Source organism: Erpetoichthys calabaricus, chromosome 17 (assembly GCF_900747795.2).
Source record: "Erpetoichthys calabaricus chromosome 17, fErpCal1.3, whole genome shotgun sequence".
Lineage (NCBI taxonomy): Eukaryota > Metazoa > Chordata > Cladistia > Polypteriformes > Polypteridae > Erpetoichthys > Erpetoichthys calabaricus.
The window spans coordinates 29,334,206-29,357,287 of NC_041410.2; the positions used below are offsets into that span (position 1 = coordinate 29,334,206).

Here is a 23,082-nt window from a genome sequence, read left to right on the forward strand (position 1 = left end):
CTTCCCCCCAGCACTTCCGTGTGTGGCGGAAGTGCTGAGGTCCAGGGTTCTACAGGTATTGGGGTGCCCCCTGGCGGTGACCACGGGCCCCTACAGGGTCGAGCTTCCCAGCTCTGTACCCGTGGCCCCCAGGGCGGTCACCCCCTCGAGGTCTGGAGGAGGCACAAGCCCTCCTCCGGTCTTCTTGGGCGTCCCGGCTGGATACCACCCCCATCTGGGTACCACAACTGTTAAATTACATTTTTATTATTTTGCTCAAATGAATGAAGATAAACTGAATTTACAGGACTTTAATTACAGACATTACAAGCATCCTTTCTTGTACATTCTCCCTGTATTGTACCAGTAATGTATACTTTTGTTCCAGTTGGTTTCTTTTTCAATTATTTAGTGACTTGGAAATGGGAAATAAGTACAGATATCATAGAACCTGTTTTAGTTAATTATAACCAGGGAATGGGTGGAAGCGTTAGGACTTAGAATTACAGAATTATAGGTTGAGAATGGAAGGAGTGCAGATGTACTTAAGAGATCAAACACTTTGATCAAAGTCATTTGTCATCATGACAAGATAGTCAATCAAATGTATGCAATGTCCCGAAACCTCACCTGTGCAATTTAACATAAATGTGGCTTCTCCAAGGGACTAAAATGGACAAAACTACAGCAGGGCAACAGAGAAAATGACATCAGACATTGAGACACATGTAACCATTTTATCTGGACATCAGAGAACTTAGTCTATGAATAACAACAATCTCTAAATTAAAAGTCATCCAAGACAACATCCACCCCATGGCATTTCTGGTTTTCAGTAAGCTTTTCCTAGATTGTTCATATCCAGACACTGCTGTGTATTTTATTTACTATTTTCTAATATTTGGTATTGCTATACATTAATAAATGCAATAAAGTTGCTTTTCTATTTTCTATACTTTGTCCTTTATCTAGACTGATTAAATAATAAGAGGGTGTCAAGTGTGGACAAAATTGGCACTTTCTTGCCCACAGGGTTTACTAAGGCTAGTGAGGTCACTCCTCAATAATTAAAACTGTGGTAAAAGCAAAACATAATTTGGTTAGTAAATGGCATATAGCCTAAAAGGTTGCACTTTTGTTGCAACGATACTGCATGATTGTTAGTGATGGTGATAGTGAGTCCCTGCGTGAAGATCCTATGTGGAATGTTTGCAGAGTGGCTGGCAGTTGGCACCGCTTGACACTTTGGCTAGGATCTCTATATGTGTGTGTGTGTGTGTGTGTGTGTGTGTGTGTGTGTGCGTGTGTGTGTGAGAGTGTGTGTCATCACGATAATACAGGAATGTAAGGCAGATAATGACAGAATAAGACAAAAGAGAGTAGATGAACGACAACCATTAAAAGAGGAGACTGGGTGAGAGGGACATTTATAATGGACCAGAGATGCCTCTGTTTAAGAGTATAAAAAATTTATTGTTTTTCATTTTTACAAACTAATATTAGCAGTATAGAAGAAGCAAACATAGCACTCCCAAGAAGTAAACCCCTGCTATAATCATGTGACTGAACAGACCCCAGCAGCACTCTTATTCATGTATCAAAAAAAAAGATTAGTCACCTTTATAATTGTGCTGCAAAGAGGAGTTTATAGCCGCTTTAACATGTAATTTACAAGTGGAAGTAAATAAACCCATGCCTAATTATATAATGATAAAATATTCTGTACAATGTAAACTAGACCCCAGTATATCAAATCATGACACTTAACAGCTTATCTTGGCAAGATTTGTGTTTACTACTAGGAACTAATGAGGTTATGTTAGGCAGAGATATCGCATATCCAAAAGTACTGAGTGTCTAGGCCTGTGTTGTTTTTAAGTTGTAAGTGCAAAACAACGCAAACTGGTGCCAGCATTAACCTACACCTGTCCAGTCATTAGCTTTTAAATGATCTAATCCGTTGTTGAGCAAATCAAGCAACCTTTAATTTCCAAGTTATATTTCCACAGTTATAATATGAAACTTCAGAAAAGACCCGGTGAGAAGATCTTGTGTTTCCACTACCATTCCACTCCATACCAAAAAGTTTCAATCCTTTTCTATTCCCATTAACCCCTGCAATCCTGCACACTCTTTCTTAAAGATCAATACCCTATTAAAAATGAATCTCTATGCCTATTCTAAGCATACTGTACAGTATATACTAATCTTGGACAACAAATAAATGCCACTTATCTTCATGGTAGTTGCTTTACACACAGATCATAGAGTGTTGGGGTGTGGTAATACACTTTGAGGGTTAGCACAAGTTGTACGTGGATGTTATATCTAAGATCGGGATGGCGTGGGGTCTCCCTTGGTGATTTTGACACACTGTCTCCGGCCCCTGGACACTCTCCCACAACACCCTGATGGCAGATCCGTTGTTGATTACAGTTGACTAAATGCTAACACCCAAAAACATTGCCACCACCTAATTTGCCTATATCTTAGGGCCAGCCCTGTTGTGAGAATTCTTCCCTTAGTATGTAGCTCTAAATTCCCTTTTAATTTACTTTGTTTATGCGTGCAGGCCCAAACCAATTACGCCACGCCTTTCGGAGGTATTCTGAAGCATCAGTGTAAAGATGGCTCTTTTACTTTCATACCACAATTAATTTTTTTAGTTTTACTTAATGTCACTACCCTAAAACTTGGTGAAGAAAAGAAAGTTCTAGCGAAACCGTTAAGTACATAATGAAACTTGTTTCATGTGACTGCCAATACTGTGTAGACTACACTGTTGCCGTACACACTCTGCTCTTGCAGCGACCAACTTCACCTGAGCTCTGACTACCTCATCAGAGAAACTGGTTACAGTTTAGGAGTGGAGTGTCTTCACATTTAGTGTAGGTTTCCAAAAATCATGATAGCCTTTCAGCATTTGGGGTTGCATTTTCTTATTGGATTTCTACAAAATGGGAGTATTAAGAAGTTGCAGAGGGAACACTCATGCTATAAGCTGCCAGGACGTTCGGGGTATTTCTTCAGAAGGAAAAATTCTGCTCAGTCCAGTTATGCGATGATGGTGTTGGGTCTACAGAATATCTTTATCTTCCAAGTGAGTGCAGGGCTGAACTTCACTTTCTTGGATAGTCTTCTTATGCTTCTTCTCTTCTCTGTAATTTGAAATATAAAGGGAATCTTAGCTTTTGGCAATCAATCTTTAAAACACAAAACAGAAAAGGTAAAACTTTACAGATGTCAGTTACATATGGCCCCGGGAAGCCTTCTTGTTAAAAATGTCAGAAAGCTTGATGTATCAGGCAGATACCCAGGGGTAAAAATAGGTGCAGGTCACTGGATAAGAGGCCTGCCAGCTTCCCTGCATTTGCCTGGGGCTCCTCTCAACACTGGTGTAGCTTCATTGAGATCAGACCTCGGCACCTCCATATGGTGCCTGTGTTTAGACAATAGTTTTAACAACTGAAGTAAAACAAAATACCGACATGCATCACTTCACCAGGATGAGGGAGGGAGAGACAGCTTTGGAGGTTCTTTTTGTTATTAAAGGCATTTTTATGTTATGTGGTACCTCACTGTAACCCTATAGTGAATTAAGTAGGCTAAATACGTTTATGAGTGAATATTTAACACCTTTTTACACAAATTATTCCACTGTATTTAATACTGTATATGTACTGCACATTGCTAAAACAATATGTGACCTCACAAAAAAACATACTAAGCAAAGAATTAAAGAACAAAAATATACATCTATAGAAGAGAATCACTATTATTAATGATGAACAGTTTTAAACTGTTAACTAATTTTGGAAACAGTTGTGTTTTTATCGTAAAAGCCAGATTAGCATATGTTTTGAGCTGCTTTTTAAAACAGTATTGATTACGATTGTATGTGAAGCATAAATAATGAATTCCATAGCTTAAAAACAGAAAGCTGTCCCTCCATTCTTTTTTTTCAAATATTTCAAATTTAGAGTTTGGAAGAGATCACCAGTTTCTCAGCAGAATATTTTATAGATAGATAAACAGGTACTATAAACTTGAAGGTGCCAAAAAAATGGAATGATCTAAAATCTTTTTAAAATTAAACAGGTAGCTAGTTTAATAATGTCTGCATGCAATTTATGTGATGTTTTTACTGACAATAGTTATAGATACGTAGAGTACAACTAGCAGTTTATTTGCATATTTTTTTGCAATCCAAGGTACACAGTATGAAACTATTCAAGTTAACTAAAAGTGAAATAGCAAATCAGCTTCAATGTGACTTTGGACAAAATAAATACTTCAACATGTAATATTTTTAGATAAGAAAACAGATTGGGTCACAAGATTAATTTGGATTTTAAAACACAGGTCACATTTAAGGATAACATCAGGAATAATTATGTCCATCTTAATCCATTACACCAAGTTTAGTGTGATTTTTTATTTTCGGCTCTTTACCAAGGGTATCCTCCTTCAGTTTTGTAGCGATTCTATTCTCCCTGTTCATTTGTATGTAAAATGTTATCAAAGAAACAAGAATTTTGACATTTTCATTCATTTTGGAAATTAACTCCATGATCAAAAAACAAGTTTGCTTTATGGTTGCCTATATAAATTAAACAATAATGGCCCCTGTCACAGGAGGCTGGGGGCCAGACCCAGCCGGGATGCCAGGAAGGACCAGGAAGTGGTTTATAGATAGATAGATAGATAGATAGATAGATAGATAGATAGATAGATAGATAGATAGATAGATAGATAGATAGATAGATAGATAGATAGATAGATAGATAGATAGATAGATAGATACTTTATTAAGGGGAAATTCACATACTCCAGCAGCAGCATACTGATACAAAAACAATATTAAATTAAAGAGTAATAAAAATGCACGTAAAAACAGACAATAACTTTGAAAAATGTTAACATTTACCCCCCCGGTAACGGTATACGTCCCCCAGGCCACGAGGGGGCAACCGCCCTGGATGTTGAGAGGACCACGGGGATGGAGCAAGGAGGCTCAAACCCACTGGGGCCCATGGCCACTGCCAGGGGGTGCTGCGAACGTCGCAGAGCCCGGGAGATCAACACTTCTGCCACACCTGGGAAGGTGGAGGAAGAACCTTCCAGGGACGCCCAGAGTGCTTCCGTGTGCAAGGGCAGCACTTCCACCACACCAGGAAGTGCTGCCGGAAGAGTGTCATCAGGCACCGGGTGGAAATAAAAGGGGTTGCCTTCCTACAATCGGGGAGCTAGAGTCGGGAGCGGAGGCAGGACGAAGCTCCCGTAAGGAAAGGAAAGGCAGCCCACATAGAATGAAAGAGACACCTGTAAGGAGGGTGATTGGTGCTGGGAGCACTGTGTGCTGTGTGGGACTTATTTGTAATAATAAATGTGTGTTTTGTGTAAAGTGCTGGTGTTAGTCTGATGGTGTTCGGACCCGGGCTCACACCCCAAAAAGAGATAGTTGTGGATTTCTGCGAAACAGCCATTTTTAGAAAAATGGTCACAGAGAGTAATGCAGTAGTGTTGCGTATATATAGTTATGCGAAAAAAGAAAGACTGCCCTCCTTCAGTTCAGAGATTTTAACAATCAGAGTCTAAATCACAATTGTGTTATCACTAACTACTATAAACAGAAAAATCTAACTTCAGGTGACAAATATAACAAATAACAAATTTCAAAGTTTTTTTTTTTTTCAAAAAGTAAGGTATTGTGATGGAAATGTGTATAATTATGTAAACAATTATGGAAGTGGAAACATTTTTCAAAAGAAAAGAAAGAGACATAGAAGGAATTGAGTTTTTACAAATGTTAGACACACACAGAAATGCAGATGCATAAAAATAGCAAATAGCTTAGTTGAAAGTAGCATCTTAGGGACATTCATATCTTCACTCCACCATATTTTAGAAATGGGAAATATCAAACATTGTTAGGCTAACTTATATCAGGTCATCAAAGCATTTATATTACTATCTGTATGATGTAATTAGATCTAAAGCATGACTGAAACTTATTAAGAAAATGGTTTAATTTTAAAAAGAAGGTGAGTTGAATGTTGAAAAAACATTTTTTTTAATCAAATGGATATAATAGAACTGTCTTGAGTTATTTTCTTTAATTAAGATTTAAGCACAAGCAGCTTTCGAGGCATTAGGAAAAACTGTTGTTTTAAGAGAGCCTGTGCTGACGGAGCTGTCAAGAACTATCTTAAAGAAAGATGTTGTCATGTGACTGAATCAGCCTGTAGATGAAGTTTTTGTAAAAATGGCCTTACAAAGATTATTTTGATTTATTTTGATGAATGAACTGGTGGATATATAAGAATATGTGTCTGTAAAATAGTAGCTAGATTTTATCAGAGACAAGTTACTGAATTAAAAATAGTGCTAAAATTCGCTGAGAACTCAGGTGGTACTTTTGTGTGTTCAGGTGAATTCCAGTGAAACGGGTATTCTCTGCTCTGGGTAATAATTAGAAGGGTTAGCATGAAGAACCCAAGGTAGGATGAAAATAAATCCGAACAATAAAGATAAGAATAAACATTCTAAATTTGTTTATTTTGCTGCAACACCATAAACTACCAGAAAAGAATAGGAAACGATAGACAAATATAAAAGAAGGAAGAAAAATGTAACAAAAATTTGCAAAAATACAATCAATAAATAAATAATAATAAACTTAACGAGTACATCGGGTGGAAGCATTGAATTGCGTGATAGCAGTGAGCATAAAAGACCCCCAGAGGCACTTCTTAGGACACCGTGGTGGAATGAGCCTGTGGCTAAAAGTACTTCAAAAGTGCACCTCCTGGAGGGGATAGAGGGGATTTTTCATGACCCACGCTTGTGGTTGAACCATGCAGGGAAGTTACAGTTCGTGACACAGAGGATGTTAATAAGCATATTATTTTCCATTATATTATTTAGATGTGTATTTCTTCCACACTACTCATATTAGGAATGATGCACAGCAACAACACTTTTCTGTGTTACCACATAGTGTGAATGTTCAGTACAAGCTGCATGCAGACCATCTGTTCAGTAAAGTGCTGGCCTACCACACGAAGATTCCCAGCTGCCAACAAAGCCCACAAATTGAGCAGAGCACCGTTTTTTGGGACCGCCTGGATGCCTCATTTGTAAATGGGAGCAGTCTACAAACAAACAATTTTCTGTGCTATTGAGGAGAGCTTATTTCAGTTATTTGTTTATTTTATTTCTGAAATCCCTGTACTTTAGTGTTAATAGTTTGTATATGGATGACAGTAAGTTTTAACAATCTGGGGAAATTTAAATTTTTTATCAGCCCAACTCTTCTAGAAGAATAAATGAACACAATCATTCTCATTGTGTGCCTTTATGGTTACCTGAAAATGTAGGTTTGTGCCACAAGCAACCCTGGAAGAGAACATTTGATGGGGGAGATTGATGGAAACCTGTCGGGCCTTTTTTCCCTTTTACTTAAAAATATCTAATAAACATAACTTAGATTAAATTATTAGGTTGGTATCTTTAAAGTCAAAACTAATTTTCACACATTTGTGGAATACCTTCTTTTGCCACAGAAACTAGTGTTTTTAGGGAAAGCTGTTTTAATAAATTTACAAAAGGTGTCTCTCCAACAGCTTATAAGTGGAGTATCACATGAAATATGACAAAAAAAAGCTTTAAACTTTATAAATACACCTTCTTCAAAGCAATAGTACATCTGTATTCATTTACTGCATATCTGAGTCATTATCCCAAATATTATTTTTGTTTTTGTACGACAGTTTTAAAAAGGTTGAATACTGTGTGAATTCTTACTTGCATGTCTCCCACAGACTAGTGACAGTAACACCATAATTGTACAAACAACAAAACAAAACAAGGTGTTCGGTGTGGTGTCCTGGGGAAACATTGTGCGATCAAAACAAGCACAATGCCTGATCAAACTTATCACGAAAGCCTGCTCCATTATAAGGCCAACCCTGGACACACTGGAAGCTGTTATGGAAAAGATGTCAAATTTGGATGCCATCATGAAAAATCCCCTCCATCTCCTCCAGGAGGCACTGTCTTGGAGTACTTTTAGCCACAGGCTCATTCCACCATAGCATGCGTTTTGCTCACTGCTATCAGGCAATTCAATACTTTCACCCATTGTACTTGTTAAGTTTATTATTATTTATGTATTTACTTATCAATTGATCAACTGAATGGCTGCATTATGTGTCCTGTGAGTCTGTACAGTACTCTTCTTTCTTATGTTTCTTATGCTGTATGCATTTGAATTTTCCCACGGGATTATATAAGTGTATCTAATCTAATCTAATTTACTGTTTTTTATTTACATGAAATTTCTCCCTAAGGCAGTCATTGTAAAGGGAGAAGACCTACTGTATCTTTCCTTCAGAAAAAATAGTGCCAAGAATTGGTGATTTAAGTTAAGTTTTTCCAAATTCTCTTCTTGGTCTTACCTCTGAATTGTGAAAGGCATGTTTTTTAAAACTGGATCTTTTGCTGCTTAAAACTGAATGTATTTTAAGGATTTTGTTTTATGTTTAGCAGCATGGTGGCACAGTGGGTAGCGCTGCTGCCTCGCAGTTAGGAGACCCAGGTCCTCCCTTCATGGAGTTTGCATGTTCTCCCCGTGTCCGTGTGGGTTTCCTCCGGGTACTCTGGTTTCCTCCCACAGTCTAAAGGCATGCAGGTTAGGTGCATTGGCGATTCTAAATTGTCCCTACTGTGTGTGTGTGTGTGCGCCCTGAGGTGGGCTGGCACCCTGTCCGGGGTGTTGTCTGGGATTGGCTCCAGCAGACCCCTGTGACCCTGTAGTTAGAATATAGCGGGTTGGATAATGGATGGATGGATGGATTGATGTTTTATTTTATTCCGTAGGACCACTTTGCATGATTATCACAGGAAAGCTACTTTTTCTATTTGCTTGCTTTATCCATTATACATATAGCTTCACTTAACAATTTATATTTCCAAGTGAAAGTGAATATAATGGTGAAAAAATTAAAAACTAGCATTGTAACTACAAAACCCATTCTTCAAGTAGCTTTGAAAAATTGTTGGTTGCAGAACCACTTAATCCAGTGAAACAGTTAAATATTGTCACAACTGCACATGTAAACCCTGAAAATGGCTTGCTGGGCTCTGAGGTCTTGGTACCTACCTAGCAGGTTCATTGTATAGTAAGAGTACTTCAGCTGCTAAGGACTGCAACACCAATTGGATGCTGTTCTGACTAAAGCAGGCGTGTAAAACTCAAGGCCTGCAGGCCCAATCTGGCACTTAAACCTTTACCGTTACAAAGCATCCTGCTTCATCAATATTCATAACATGTTACATGTGCCCTGCAGTGACTGTTAGTTTTCTTTTCCCTATGCATCCGTATATCATTAGCCAGATCACATTTATACTTGGCATTGCTATGCATCCCCAGTGCACAGTAGTTATTCTGTAGTGAGAATGGAATCCTAACTGAGCCAACAAAAAAGAAGTGAAAAAAGGACCACACTGCCATAAAGAATTGTAATATTTTAACATGATGAGAAAGATGTGACGGTTTAATGAATCAGATGGTTGCCTGACTCCACATGCTGCTGCCATATAGGTGTCAGGCCAGCATTCCACAGATTACCTGACATCCACCAACCTGCTTTTGTCTTTTCCATTGACTTGATTGATGTATGTGGCATTGTGTAGGTGCAGTTGTATTAAATATTTTTTCTATCCATTTCTGGCCAATTCAGAATATGGTCTGGGCACTCCATCACCAGCACATTTACACCTAGTGCCGTCTGATTGTGGCCCACGTTCATGCTGATTTTACTTTGCTTTACCTACAAATTTCCATGTGTTTGACTTTATGCACTTTATTTTTTTACACTCAATTTTGATTTTATTCCTGTGACTGCTGGTAGGTTTTCAATCCACTGTAATGTCCAAGAAAATTTGACAAAGATGGAAGGCAGTTTCAAGAAAGATGTGAGGCAGAGTACAGAACTGTGATGAGCAGAGAAGTACCTACGTGTCTTAAGAAGATGTGGTGGAAGTTGTTTGTTGCTATACACTCGAATCCAGAGCTACTTTGACATGCATTCTACATGAGCAAATGTCTGATTAAATGTGGCACAAGTCTGCAGAAATAAAAAAGCCACACTTTCAGAAAGCATTTGATAAGGTGCCACATGAGAGGTTGAGCATCTAAGTAAAAGAAGTGGGAGTTCAGGGTGATGTTTTTAGATGGGTGCAGAACTGGCTCAGACACAGGAAGCAGAGGGTGATGGTGCAAAGAACCTTATCAGAATTGGCCGATGTTAAGAGTGGTGTTCCTATGGGGTCAGTGCTAGGGCCGCTGCTAGTTTTAATATATATACATGATTTAGATTGGAATATAAGTAACAAGCTGGTTAAGTCTGCAGATGATACCAAAATAGGTGGATTAGCAGATAATTTGGAATCCGTTATATCAGAAGGACTTGGATAGCATACAGTCTTGGGCAGATTTGTGGCAGATGAAATTTAATGTCAGTAAATGTAAAGTCTTACACATAGGAAGTAAAAATGTTAGGTTTGAATACACAATGGGCAGTCGGAAAATCGAGAGTACACCTTATGAGAAGGATTTAGGAGTCATAGTGGACTCTAAGCTATCGACTTCCTGACAGTGTTCAGAAGCCATTAAGAAGGCAAACAGAATGTCAGGTCATATAGCGCCTTGATGTGTGGAGTACAAAGTCCAAGAAGGTTATGCTCAACCTTTATAATGCACTGGTGAGGCTTCATCTGGAGTACTGTGTGCAGTTTTGGTGCTCCAGGCTACAAAAAGGACATAGCAGCACTAGAAAAGGTCCAGAGAAGAGCGACAGGGCTGATTCCAGGGCTACAGGGGTTGAGTTATGAGGAAAGATTAAAAGAGCTGAGCCTTTACAGTTTAAGCAAAGGAAGATTAAGAGGTGACATGATTGAAGTGTTTAAAATTATGAAGGGAATTAGTACAGTGGATCGAGACTGTTATTTTAAAATGAGTTCATCAAGCACACGGGGGCACAGTTGGGAACTTGTTAAGGGTAAATTTCACACAAATATTAGGAAGATTTACTTTACACAAAGAATAATAGACACTTGGAATAAGCTACCAAGTAGTGTGGTAGACAGTAAGACATTGGGGACTTTCAAAACTCGACTTGATGTTTTTTTGGAAGAAATAAGTGGATAGGACTGGCAAGCTTTGTTGGGCTGAATGGCCCATTCTCGTCTAGAGTGTTCTAATATTTTACATCTCATTCTGAGACTGCAAACAATTGCATCAGCGTTTCATGTTACTTACTTGCTGGCTTTGACAGCCAAGACCACAACGGTTATGAAAACAGCCACACCAACCAACATCAGTATAATACCAAACACTAAACCTGCAAGATATAAAACAGAAAGTGAGATATCAGGGGAGAAACATTGAAGAGATTACACCTTTTTAATTCATCAGCAAATTTTACACAACAGTCAAAACATTTGGAGGCAAAGACTTCAGTAAAGCAAGACCACACCACCTACAAGTGATGCATAGACAGTCCCTATAGTCATAAACAAGGGAATCAAACAAATACCCCCCAAAAGAACAGAAATGGGAAAAATCTCAGGGGTGTTACTTGTTAACTGTAGGCCATGTGATCGCTGAACTTGCCCATTCTCCACAATTGCAAAGATGATTGCAACAGCTCCCACCTATTTCAATTCTAAATGAAATAAACACTTCTGATAAAACAAAAGTCCCAGGAAACAAAATTGGTTGTCAGCATAGGGACCAACTGTCACTTTCAGGAGCCTTAAACCGTTGTGATGGAAACTGACTGGCTCACATAAGATGGCAGAAGCCTGTATATCGTAAGGAGTTACATACCAAGATCGACTCCATTCACTTCTTCATCATCATCATATTCTTGATTTAGCTCATCTGTTAACAAACAGCAATAAAATAGAAATATTCAGCAGAGTAAATACTTTCTGAATTCTGAACATTAAAGCTTAGATTCTTGCTACAGTGTTGAATGTTTCTTGTTCAATTTTATAAGAAACCTTTTATTCATACCTTCAATTATCCAAACTCCTATCCAATAAGGCATCATTCACTTTAGTCGATTGCACATCATGTCCAGAACTGATGGCATTTGTAGTTATAGACCCATCTAGAGTGTAGCAGTAATTAGGGTTCAATCACTATGTGCTTTGCTTTGCCAGTCTGGCCATTAGGTCTGTTCTGACTCAAAGGTGGTTTAAGCATTAGTGCCTACTGCTTAGGGAGCCATTGACCTTTATTAAGTACAACTAGTTTCAAAACTTCAAAGATAGCACCCATATAAATTTGTTAATGATGTTTTCAGCCAGCTCTGACTTTCCACATTTAGTATATTTGGGCATATTAGGCTTCTTCACACCAAGTAACGTCAAATGCAATGAAGGTGTCATAACCCTTAAACAGCAACTATACCACCACCATTTCAGAATGGGAAATCCATCAGAATCTAAGCTATTTGGGTGAGGCCAGTACTTTGATGGGATGCCAACTACGAAAGCTTGGGTTGCTTCTGGAAGAAGTTTTGTTGAGGCCATTAGGGAGTACTTACCCTATGGTCTATGTGTGGATTCCAATACCCCAGTAAAGTGACAGGGACAGCCTTCAGATGAGATGTAAAAATCGAGGTCCTGACTCTGTGGTCATAAAAGATCTCTAATCATCTTTTGAAACAAGTGGGGGATTCCCATATGTCTTGTATAAAATTACCCATCACAGCCTTGCTTATCTGGCCCCCAAATCATCCCCTGTCTCTGACTGGCTACTTATGTCTCTCACCCCTTCACCAAAGCGTGTTGTGCATATGCAAATATGCAAAAATAACTGCCATCGCATCATCAAGGTGGATGCTGCACATTGGTATTGGTTGAAGTGTCTCCCCACTATCTATGTAAAGCACTTTGAATAGTTAAGTGTTATATAAATGTAATTAATTAATATATCTCTATTATAATAAAATAGTCCTGTGACAAAACAAGACTTTTTGGAAGACGAGGCTTTTTGGAAGATTTTTTCAAGTCCCGTGAGTCGAGACTTTGGCCATGAGATGTTTTCAAGTCACACCCTCCTCTCGACCATAGAAAACCACACACACAGTGGTACTCACTTCTCATTTGTGTGAATGCTTTTGACAGACGCAGTTCTTGCTCTCTCAGCTCTTATAAATTTTAACGTTTTTCTCACTTTAAGCACCTAATTAAAGAAGACGTATTATGTCCAATTCTTACTGAAGAATTTCATCACGAAGGGTTATCAACAATAAAAATGAGTACACGGGCAATCCTAGCACCGAGAAATGATGAAGTCAAACGAATTAACGCCAAAAAATGACGATCAGTTACACTGCAAATTGGTTAAATGTGTATCAATAGACTATGCTGAAACAGTTGGTGGTGATCGTGTGGAAGATGAAAACATCAACTTACAATATTCCGAAGAATATCTACAACCATTAACACCATCCGGTCTTCCTCCGCACAAATTACTGGAGAAAGAAGGATGTATCCAAGAAAGGTAATGTAGTACATCTTCAGGGGATAACATTAAACAACAAAGGAGATCTTGATATGCCATTCATATTAAAACGTTAACAGCTTCCCGTTAGAATAGCTTTTGCAAAGACAATTTACAAATCTCAGAGCCAAATATTGAAAAAGACATTTTATTTAATAGAGAGAAAGAAATGAAATTCAATCACGTGCTGTTACATGTGGCGTTGTGACAATGAAAGTCCAAACACAGAATCACAATTCAATGCGATATTAACAAAAATGTAATTCAAAAAATTGTTTTTACTTAAGTTTTACAGTAAAAGTGTAAGTTTAAAAAGTTTTTGTGTGTTAGTTTCAAAGCCAAACAGAACGAAATTGTATTACACAATGAATAACTCTAATGCAACATGAAACATAATTTACATTCAAATTGTTACGTTTTAATATTTTTAATATGGTTAATTACTTGCTGTAATGTCAAATAGTTAGTAAATTGTACATCCACATCCCCATACGGAAGCGGCAGAATCGCAAAGAGGCTAGTGTGTAGCTCAAGCACTGGGGTTGGCAAGCGAAGCGAGCAGGGGGCAAAGCCCCCTAGTGTTAATTAATAATGAACCAGATCTCCTTTATAATAGTCACACAAGCGATACTATTCTCAAATTGGAAAAAGCTATTGTTACTGTGACTTAATTCTCTGTAAGATGTGAAATTTTGATCTTAACTCTCCACTATACTCCATTTGGAGCACAAAAACAATGAGCAAGCCCATCAGGGTAAAGAATAATCCTTTACTAAGAAGGATTACCTGTTGTCAGAAATGTCACCGGAGAGGGAGAGATGTTGCTACACCTCCTGCTACATTTGTCGTTGAGACCTGCTCCACTGTTGACCTGAAGAGGCACAGCACCCAAATCTTTCTCCACTACTTGTTCAAATACCCTTGTAAAATCATGCAATGTCTTCATGCTTACCATTGAATTGGCCACATGTCTTATTGCATATTTCCTGGGTCACAAATCTGTTTCCATTCCCACCACAGCCAGTGTAGGAAAAAGTCTTGCATGCCTTCTTTGTTGAATTATAATAAAATAATAAATAGCGACCATGACAAAATCCAGGATCCATCTTCATGGAGCAAACTTTATCTGAAGGGAGAATTGTGAAAGGACAGATGACAAGATGCTGGTTCATTCCAACTTATTTATCAAGTAACGTAAAACACGTCAAGCTTAACTATCACCTATTAATGCTCCTAAGTGAGCGCTACAGTGACCATACAGTGACCATACATGGACCATACAGGGCAAGCCCTTGTGGGCTGAGTCACCACTGTCTCTCTTATGAGTAAATACTTCCCTGTTTCATTTTCGCCTGTTGTAAACATACCGCCTTGAAAATGTCCATCAGTAGCAGAATGTTATTGGGATGATACTACTTATGTGTGACTTACAAGAATTACAAATTCAGCAGAAAGACATTTGTTTCAGCTCAGAGCTTTATTCTGTCTAAGGGGAGCAGGCAGAGCTGCAACTGTGAATGTGTGATCTCATCCCATATGATGCAATGGTGCTTTGGCACTTATGGATCAATAATCTTACTTCTGTATCATGCAAAATTATGGAAACTAATACATTAGAAAATAATATACTAAGTAACAGCTAGCTTGGATTTATGAGAGTAAGATTGTGCCAAACCAATTTTTTAATTTGTTTTTATAATAGGAACGTGCAATAATTGACAAAAGCAAACCACATAACATCATTTACTTAGACTTTCAAAAAGCCTTTGACTCAGTTGTCCCAAACCAAACATTATTTCTAAAACTAGAAGATGTAGACATCAGTAGTGGCCTACAAAACTGGAACTCAAGCTGGTTAACCAGCAGGAGACAAAGCATACAGGTAGCAAGCGAATGCTTCACATGGAGTGAGGTCATCAGTGGAGTCCCATCAGGGGTCTGCCTTTGGATAGTTACTTTTTCAGATTTATATTAATGATAGAGATTTTGATATAGTTAGAAAATTTGAGAAATTCACAGATGATACTAAAATTGGAGGAATGGCTGACACTGAGGAGGCAGCAAAAACAATTCAAGAAGACTTGAACAAGCTTCAGAACTGGGTGAACATTTGGAAAATAGAGTTTAATGTAGAAAAGTGCAAAGTGATGGGAAAGAGGAATGTCAATTATAACTATGAAGATGGGAGACACTGTCCTTAAGGAAGCAGTTTCTGGAAATGACTTAGGAGTTTAGGGTGACGTAACATTTTCATCATCTATGCAATGCACAGAAGTGAATAAAAGGAAAATAAAATGTCAGGTTATCTCGGACATAGCAGCACCACTTGACGTTGTACTGTGGAGAGGAACAAAGTCCACCCCAGGACAGGACTTGAGGATGAATCAGAAGATGCTGCATGTGGACCTAATCCAGACCTTGGAAATTGTCAAAGTCATTGATAAAGTAGATCAACAGAATTCTTTAAAATGAATAGTTTACCACCAGTGAAATTTAAGGAGAAATGAATTTAAGACTAAAGCCAAGATGCACTTCTTTACTCAAGGAGATGTGATAATTTGGAACAAACTACCAAGACATATAGTTGAAGCAGAAACCTTGAAAGCCTTTAAGAATTATCTGGATAAGATATTGGGACAACTTAGCTGTTAGCAGAACAGACGAGCTTGATGGACTGAGTAGTTTCCTCTCATTTGTCAAATTTCTTATGTTCTTATGAATTATTAGGGAGGATGGTTGGCCAGTTTTATTTACTCCAGTGGACCATAAACTTCCCAGTGGTTTATTTTTGCCACAAATTGTTTTAAACGTTTTCATTATATTAGCTGAATTTTCTGTTGAGTCGGATTTCTACTACATGTTTAGGTATCTCTCTGTCACTTGATTTAAATAGATATCTGCTATTATATTACATTTTGCATGGCTATGCCCTTTTCAGTCTCTGGCCCTTCATAGTCCTTAATTTTATCAAGTGGGTTTGAAGATGTTATGCTATATACAATATACTGTTGTATATACTGTTTTGTGTTTATAAGTCTGGGTAAGCATGCTGAATGTTTTCACCCCTCTCCGTCAGTCTTTTCATTGTTGCAGTGTCTCAGTTCTTATTAGGTTTTCACATTCATATGAACAAATCAATGTGTCGGTAACTCTCTGCTTACTGATGAATAAAGAGTGCATTAAAATTGGAGACTGTCTGTCACCTTCAGTCAGCACATATTGGTATCCTGTGTAACAGTGTTACCTACAAAGGCAACTCAGTTAGTGTTTCACTGTCCTCTGTGCAAGATGGGACAATTCTATTACATTGGATCAGGATTCCACTGTAGTCAACTGATCTTGAAAACAAGAAGACTTGAGTGAGTTTTTCATTACCCTTAATGCAAATTTACTTGTTAGTTTCATGGCCTCCTTGTCTTTAAGAACTCTTTTATCCAGGGATTTTCATTATCGTTCATTACTGTTCATTATCATTCATTGCTTTTTGTTTTTGCTCTGCCTACTGCTACTTAATACTTTATGTTGTTGGCCAGGCCAGTCTTAAAGCAAACCATAAGAGCCCTGGCATGACTAAATAGCTTTGCACTATTATGGCTATCGTACTAGGGTGTCATACTCTGTTAATCATTATGAATGCAGAGAGAAGTCAAGCAAAATGACACCTTTTATGCGCTAACTAGAAAGATTAGTGTCATTTTGAAAGAAGGTGTTATTTTTTTCTCATTATTATGGCAGAATCTTCCAGATAGCTACACAGTGCCTCACACTGGTAACATATGATACCAGTCAAAAATGTGGACAAGTCTATAGCATGCTTTTTCCTTATTTTTGCTAGTTTCCGTAGTTTGAATAATAGTGAAGACACCAAAACTGAGGAAATAATTCCATGATCAAAAAAATAAAACTCTTTTAAATTTCAGATTCTTGTAGACATCTTTTGCCTTGATGACAGCTTTGCATGCTCTTGGCATTCTGACATGCAGCTATGTGACGCAGCCACTGAATAATCCTGAAAGAATTCCCACATATGGTGAACAGTGGTTGGATGCTTTTACTTCACTCTCTGGTTTACCTCATCCCAAACCACCTCTTTAGGGTTTGGGTTGGGTGAATGTGGACCTCAGGTCATCTACTGATGCACTTCATGGCAATCCTTCTATGTTAAATAGTGTGTTTTGGGTCATTGTCTTATTGAAAAACATACAATGACCCACACTAAGCACAAACCAAATGCGATTGTTGGTAGCTAGTAGTATGCTGTGGTAGCCCTTATGGTTAAAATCCTTAAATTTCAAATCAATTGCATGCAGTGTTACCAGGGAAGCATCCCTACATCATCACACCTCCTTCCCCCATGCAGAAATCAATCCATTCACCTTCTCTGTGTGTCACAAAAACATAGCAGTTGGCACCAAACATCTCAGATTTGAAATTTCCAGACTATTGGCCTGACATCAACTGCCCAAGTTCCTTGGCCCAAACAAAACTCTTTTTCTTATTTGTCTCCTTTTGAATTTTTTGCAAGAAGTCTACCTTGAAGGCCTGATTCTTGCAGTCTCCTTTCAACAGATAGTGTTGGGATCTTTCTTCTGCTTGATCTCAGTGAAGCAATTAGATGGGCTGCAACTGCCATTTCCTACGGCTGAGTACTCTAATAAACTTGTCGTCTTCAGCAGAGGTAACTCTTGGTCTGCTTTTCCTGAGGTTGTGTTCTTGAGAATCTGTTTTATGTTCATGCTTGGTGGCTTGTGCAATTGAAATTGAAGAAGCTTCCAGAGTTCTTAAAATTATCTGGATTAATTCACCTTTATTTCTTAAAGTTGACATGTTCAGAGGGTCATTATTGTCTTGTGTACAGATGAAGTGAAATTCTTACTTACTCGTGCAAAGTATTGATTGCTTGTTGTATCTCTTTGCTAGGCTGAGCCTTTTGTGTCAATTTATCGGCTACTTCAACCAAAAATAATGGCTTTCTACCATATTTATAGCTATGTTGTAATTTCATAACTCACCTAGTTAGCTCATATGCATTAACAAGGAATTAGCTGCACAAATTAAATTTTAAAGAAACACACTAAGTAATTATTTGGTTAAAATGATTGCAGTTTGTAGTTTGCAACTACAAATTTCACTTAATTTCAAAGTGAAATTTACTTGATGAGCTGAGGTGAATTTACAAAACCATTTTTTTAATAAAGAAATTAATGCATGGACATCAACTTCATTACTTAAATATTTCTTAGAAACTAATTTATTTAAGGTCATGAAACACATACATCAATTCAGGTGTGTCCAAGTGTTTGACTGGCACTGTATGTGATGGGTGTATGTGTTGAATTAGGACAAGTCTGAAACAGATCTCATTTTGGGCTCATTTGCTTTTTACAGATACTTGATGTCAACTTATTATTAGCATGACTTTATTAACTTACAAATCACATGCACCTCCACGTTTCCACATTACTAGCCTCTCTTTGCTCACCTGACTCGGGGTACACTTCATATCCTTTGGAAGAACAGTTTCTCATGCACATCTTGTCGGTGATGAATTTGTTTAAGTTGCCCCCACTTCCTCGGTATGAGAAAGGCTGGCAGTTGTCCAAAGTTTTATTGTAATAAACACGAAAAGAGTAGCCGTCTCCATATCCTTCATCTAATTTCATGTTGCAAGCTGTGAAAAGAGAGAATAAAATGTTGTGAAAGGTTTGGTGCAAAACACCTACAAGAAGTCATTTCTGCTAAAGGGAACAATGCCAGTTTCTGAGGTCAAAAGTAGATTTACTTTTTCCCCAGTAGACTATTACATCTATTGGCATTTTTGTTAAATAAATTATTGCAAAGACCATTGTTCCTTGTGTTTTTATTCAAGTATATCGCCTTTATCTGTAGGCACTATTTTCTAAAATTTGCCTGTTCAAATATGTTGGAAAAGTCAACACCCTGTTTTCACATAATGCTTCATGTACACATCTGATGCCAGATAATGATATCCTGCATGTGGATGTTTGCTGTAAGACGGTGTGCTAAAGCACTGCCTTTTCCCTCCTGCCTCATTTTCCTTGTGGACAAGACCCTATTTTAAGACCTTGGTGACAGAAGGCTGACACTTTGGCCACATAAGAGGATGAGTCAAAATTGCCGCTACAGTCTGATGTCATGCCCTTTCTCATATTTGCCACTCCTGCTAAAGTAGCAATTTGTACTCCTCAAGTGTGTGCCAGCTTTATCCACTGTCATTTCTGGAGATAACAACATAGAATATAGTAGCCTAAAAGCCACAAATCAAAAAAAAAGAAAAATAAACAGAAGACTTTTAAATGCTACTGTGTCTGAGAAAACATCTAAGAAGCAGCATCGGCAAGGCAGCTAAATGAGCACTTAGTTGCTGTCTTATTTGGCTTTGACAGTAAAAACAATGACAGCTATGATTATAAACACACCACTTAGTTATAGCAAGATGTAAAGGACTAAGTCTGCAAGACGCAAACAGAAAATGAGTAACCAAGAGAAAGCTTTCAAAACGGGTGTGAATCCTCTGAATGATGTCCACCAGTTTATTTTATACAACACCTACCACTCTGGGCATCACAGTACAATGCTGAGTGACTACCCTTTTAAATAAAGCTTATATCACTTTGAATTAGAAGGAAATAATGAACAACGATTAGAAAATCTGAAAACAATAGTTATAGTAACCCGAGGCTGTGGCACAATCTACTCAGAAAAACCACAGGTCATCATCACAGGCTAACAATGGGGCACTCATTAAAGAGAATCAGAATGGCATAAAACTAAAAACTCCTTATGTTATTTGAATAAGTGGAGGACATGTCACCCTGTACTCTGGGCATCCTCTCCTACCACCATACATATGTCATGGTTCTTAACATCATTTAAAACGCCCTCAAGGGACTAAAAAAAGGCATGTGTAATCTATGGCCATGGAATTCTAAAGTGTGGAATGAGGCAGAATGATTTCTGGTGGGAGAGAAGGAAAACAAAACACTGAGAGTGAGCTTCACTGCTTTCTACTATGGTTGAGGGCAACTGTCTGCTTGCAAACAAGATGTCATGCTTCCAGTAGTGCACATAGAGTATGACAGGTCTCTCTTGGTTAAGCTGATGTGACATTACATGACTTATAGCAAGAGGGATGTCAGACTTAATGACTGCAGTTACTGTGCTAATCAACTGAGTATTTCAATCCACATGGCTAAAAATTGCAGGGCATGTCAAGTTATGTAACTGTGTTGACGACTGCCCCATGCAGTTTCACATTTGCAATGTACCATGAGCTTGCACCTTTTTATGACTTCCAATGATGTCTTGCTTGAAGAAGCTAGTGTTGTATGAATGTTGTTTAAGTATGGCAAGTGCAGGTGCAATCCCTGCCCTTATTTCTCTTTTCTTCATATTGTGGTATGCAAAAATACAAGACATCAGACAGATGAGCCTTTCTTCTGTTTGCAAGGTCCAAGGTCCCTGGCAGCTCTATCCTTAGCATCCTTCTCCCAATATACTCAGCACCTCTCCTCTGCACATGTCCAAACCAACGCAATCTTGCCTCTCTGACTTTGTCTCCCAACCGTCCAACTTGAGCTGACCCTCTAATGTCCTCATTTCTAATCCTGTCCATCCTCGTCACACCCAATGTAAATCTTAGCATCTTAAACTCTGTTACCTCCAGCTCTGTCTCCTACTTTCTGGTCAGTGCCACAATCTCCAACCCATATAACATAGCTAGTCTCACTACCATCCTGTAGACCTTCCCTTTCACTCTTGCAGATACCCATATGTCACAAATTACTCCTGTCACTCTTCTCCACTCATTCCATCCTGCCTGCACTCTCTTTTTCACCTCTCTTCCACAATTCCCATTACTCTGTACTGTTGATCCCAAGTATTTAAACTCATCCACCTTCACCAACTCTACTCCCTGCATCCTCACCATTCCACTGACCTTCCTCTCATTCACACACATGTATTCTGTGTTGTTCCTACTGACCTTCATTCCTCTCTAGAGCACATCTCCACCTCTCCAGGGTCTCCTCAACCTGCTCCCTACTATTGCTACAGATCACAATGTCATCAGCAAACATCATAGTCCATGGGGACTCCTGTCTATTCATATACAGAGATAACCCTGGATTTCAGTTCTCAACCTCCTCATGCATTGATGGTTGGGCAGACCTCAGATGGCAGCAGAATGCACCTCACAAGAAGCCACAGAGTGTAGTAACACAAGTCATTCATACCATTTTTCTTATTCTCTTCATCCTCTTCATCTTTTGGAGCATCTGTTAACAACAAAGAAGTTTAGGAAGAATTATCCAGCAGGAAATGTGCATCAAATTTTAAATGTCTTACATTTTTGTTACGGTTGGAGCTGTAGGGCTTTTCAACAACTGTATGTTTTGTTTATCCAATTTCTGGGTTGATCGATTCAGAAAAAAAAGGAACTACAGAAACACATTTGGTCCTAAGACCTAAAGAAAATTCCTAAGGAAGTCCTGAGGTAGTTATGATCCTACTGGTGCCACCAGTTCTCTTTTTCAGTGTTCTATATACTATAAATTAATGGAGGGTTTTGTTCTTCTCTACTGTTAATTGGCCACGTCACAGTTGTTACATTAAAGGGAGCTTAACATTTTTATTTTTAACAAGTCAGTTTGTTTTTTCTTTGTTTGTTTGTAAATGGAAATAGAGTAAGGTTTTGTACTTTAAAAATATAATACAGTACTGTTAGAATAATCTCAGCATGTACATGGTGAAGAGTGCCAGAGAAGAGTAAACTAAACTGAATTAAAATTGTTTATGTTGAATGAGGACGAAGACAGTGTTAAAGACTCATACAGAAATTCCTCTGAGGGGGAAATAAACCCGGAGATATTAGCACAAATAAAGGACAAGGCAAGAGTGAGTAAAAAAAAACAGGAGAACGAAGAGATCAGGGCAAAAAATTATAATTTGAGCAAAGGGGCAAGGTTAATATCAAAACAAGAATTCCTTACACTAGACCTAATTGGAAATAAGGCTAACTACCGCTAAGACTGCAAGACGTAGAGCAAGAGTTCCCAAAGTGGTCAATATTGACCCCCTGGGGTCGATTTGAACTTTCTAGGGGTCGATAGTGTTGATGAAAAAATTTGGGGGTCAACGACAGCAAAAATAGACCCCCTTACTACTGCTATTTGTTTGTTACTTCAAAATATCTATGATTCCAATAGGTACCTAATTAAGAAGTAAAATCATTTAAAAAAAACACATTACATACCAAATATGCAAACGAAAAGGTAAAATGTGTCATTAAAAGAGTCACACGTAAGAATGCATGAAAATACATGTAGCACAAACATGTCTGTTCATTGTCTTATCGAACATATCAAAGCAAGTGCGGATATGAAAAACCATTGCATGTAATTAGGGGGTCGACGGTTTTAAAAGTTTTTGGTAAAGGGGTCTGCGGCTGAAAAAAGTTTGGGAACTCTTGACGCAGAGAGTATCCACTGAGGGATACTGAGCTT

General features: G+C 38.2%; 1 protein-coding gene across 1 annotated transcript in view; it reads right to left on the minus strand.

The window, feature by feature from the left end:
• Nucleotides 1–1,431: 1,431 nt before the first annotated feature.
• si:dkeyp-73b11.8 (BPTI/Kunitz domain-containing protein) overlaps nucleotides 1,432–23,082 on the minus strand; it is a 33,113-nt gene continuing 11,462 nt past the window's right edge. Inside the window, exons 4-9 of the mRNA XM_028823012.2 lie at nucleotides 21,814–21,855; nucleotides 19,041–19,229; nucleotides 14,511–14,684; nucleotides 11,873–11,926; nucleotides 11,303–11,384; nucleotides 1,432–3,137 (exon numbers count right to left, since the gene is read on the minus strand). Coding sequence (XP_028678845.1) covers nucleotides 3,056–3,137; nucleotides 11,303–11,384; nucleotides 11,873–11,926; nucleotides 14,511–14,684; nucleotides 19,041–19,229; nucleotides 21,814–21,855 — 623 coding nt within the window. The 3' untranslated portion in view covers nucleotides 1,432–3,055. The remainder of the gene's footprint in view (nucleotides 3,138–11,302; nucleotides 11,385–11,872; nucleotides 11,927–14,510; nucleotides 14,685–19,040; nucleotides 19,230–21,813; nucleotides 21,856–23,082) is intronic.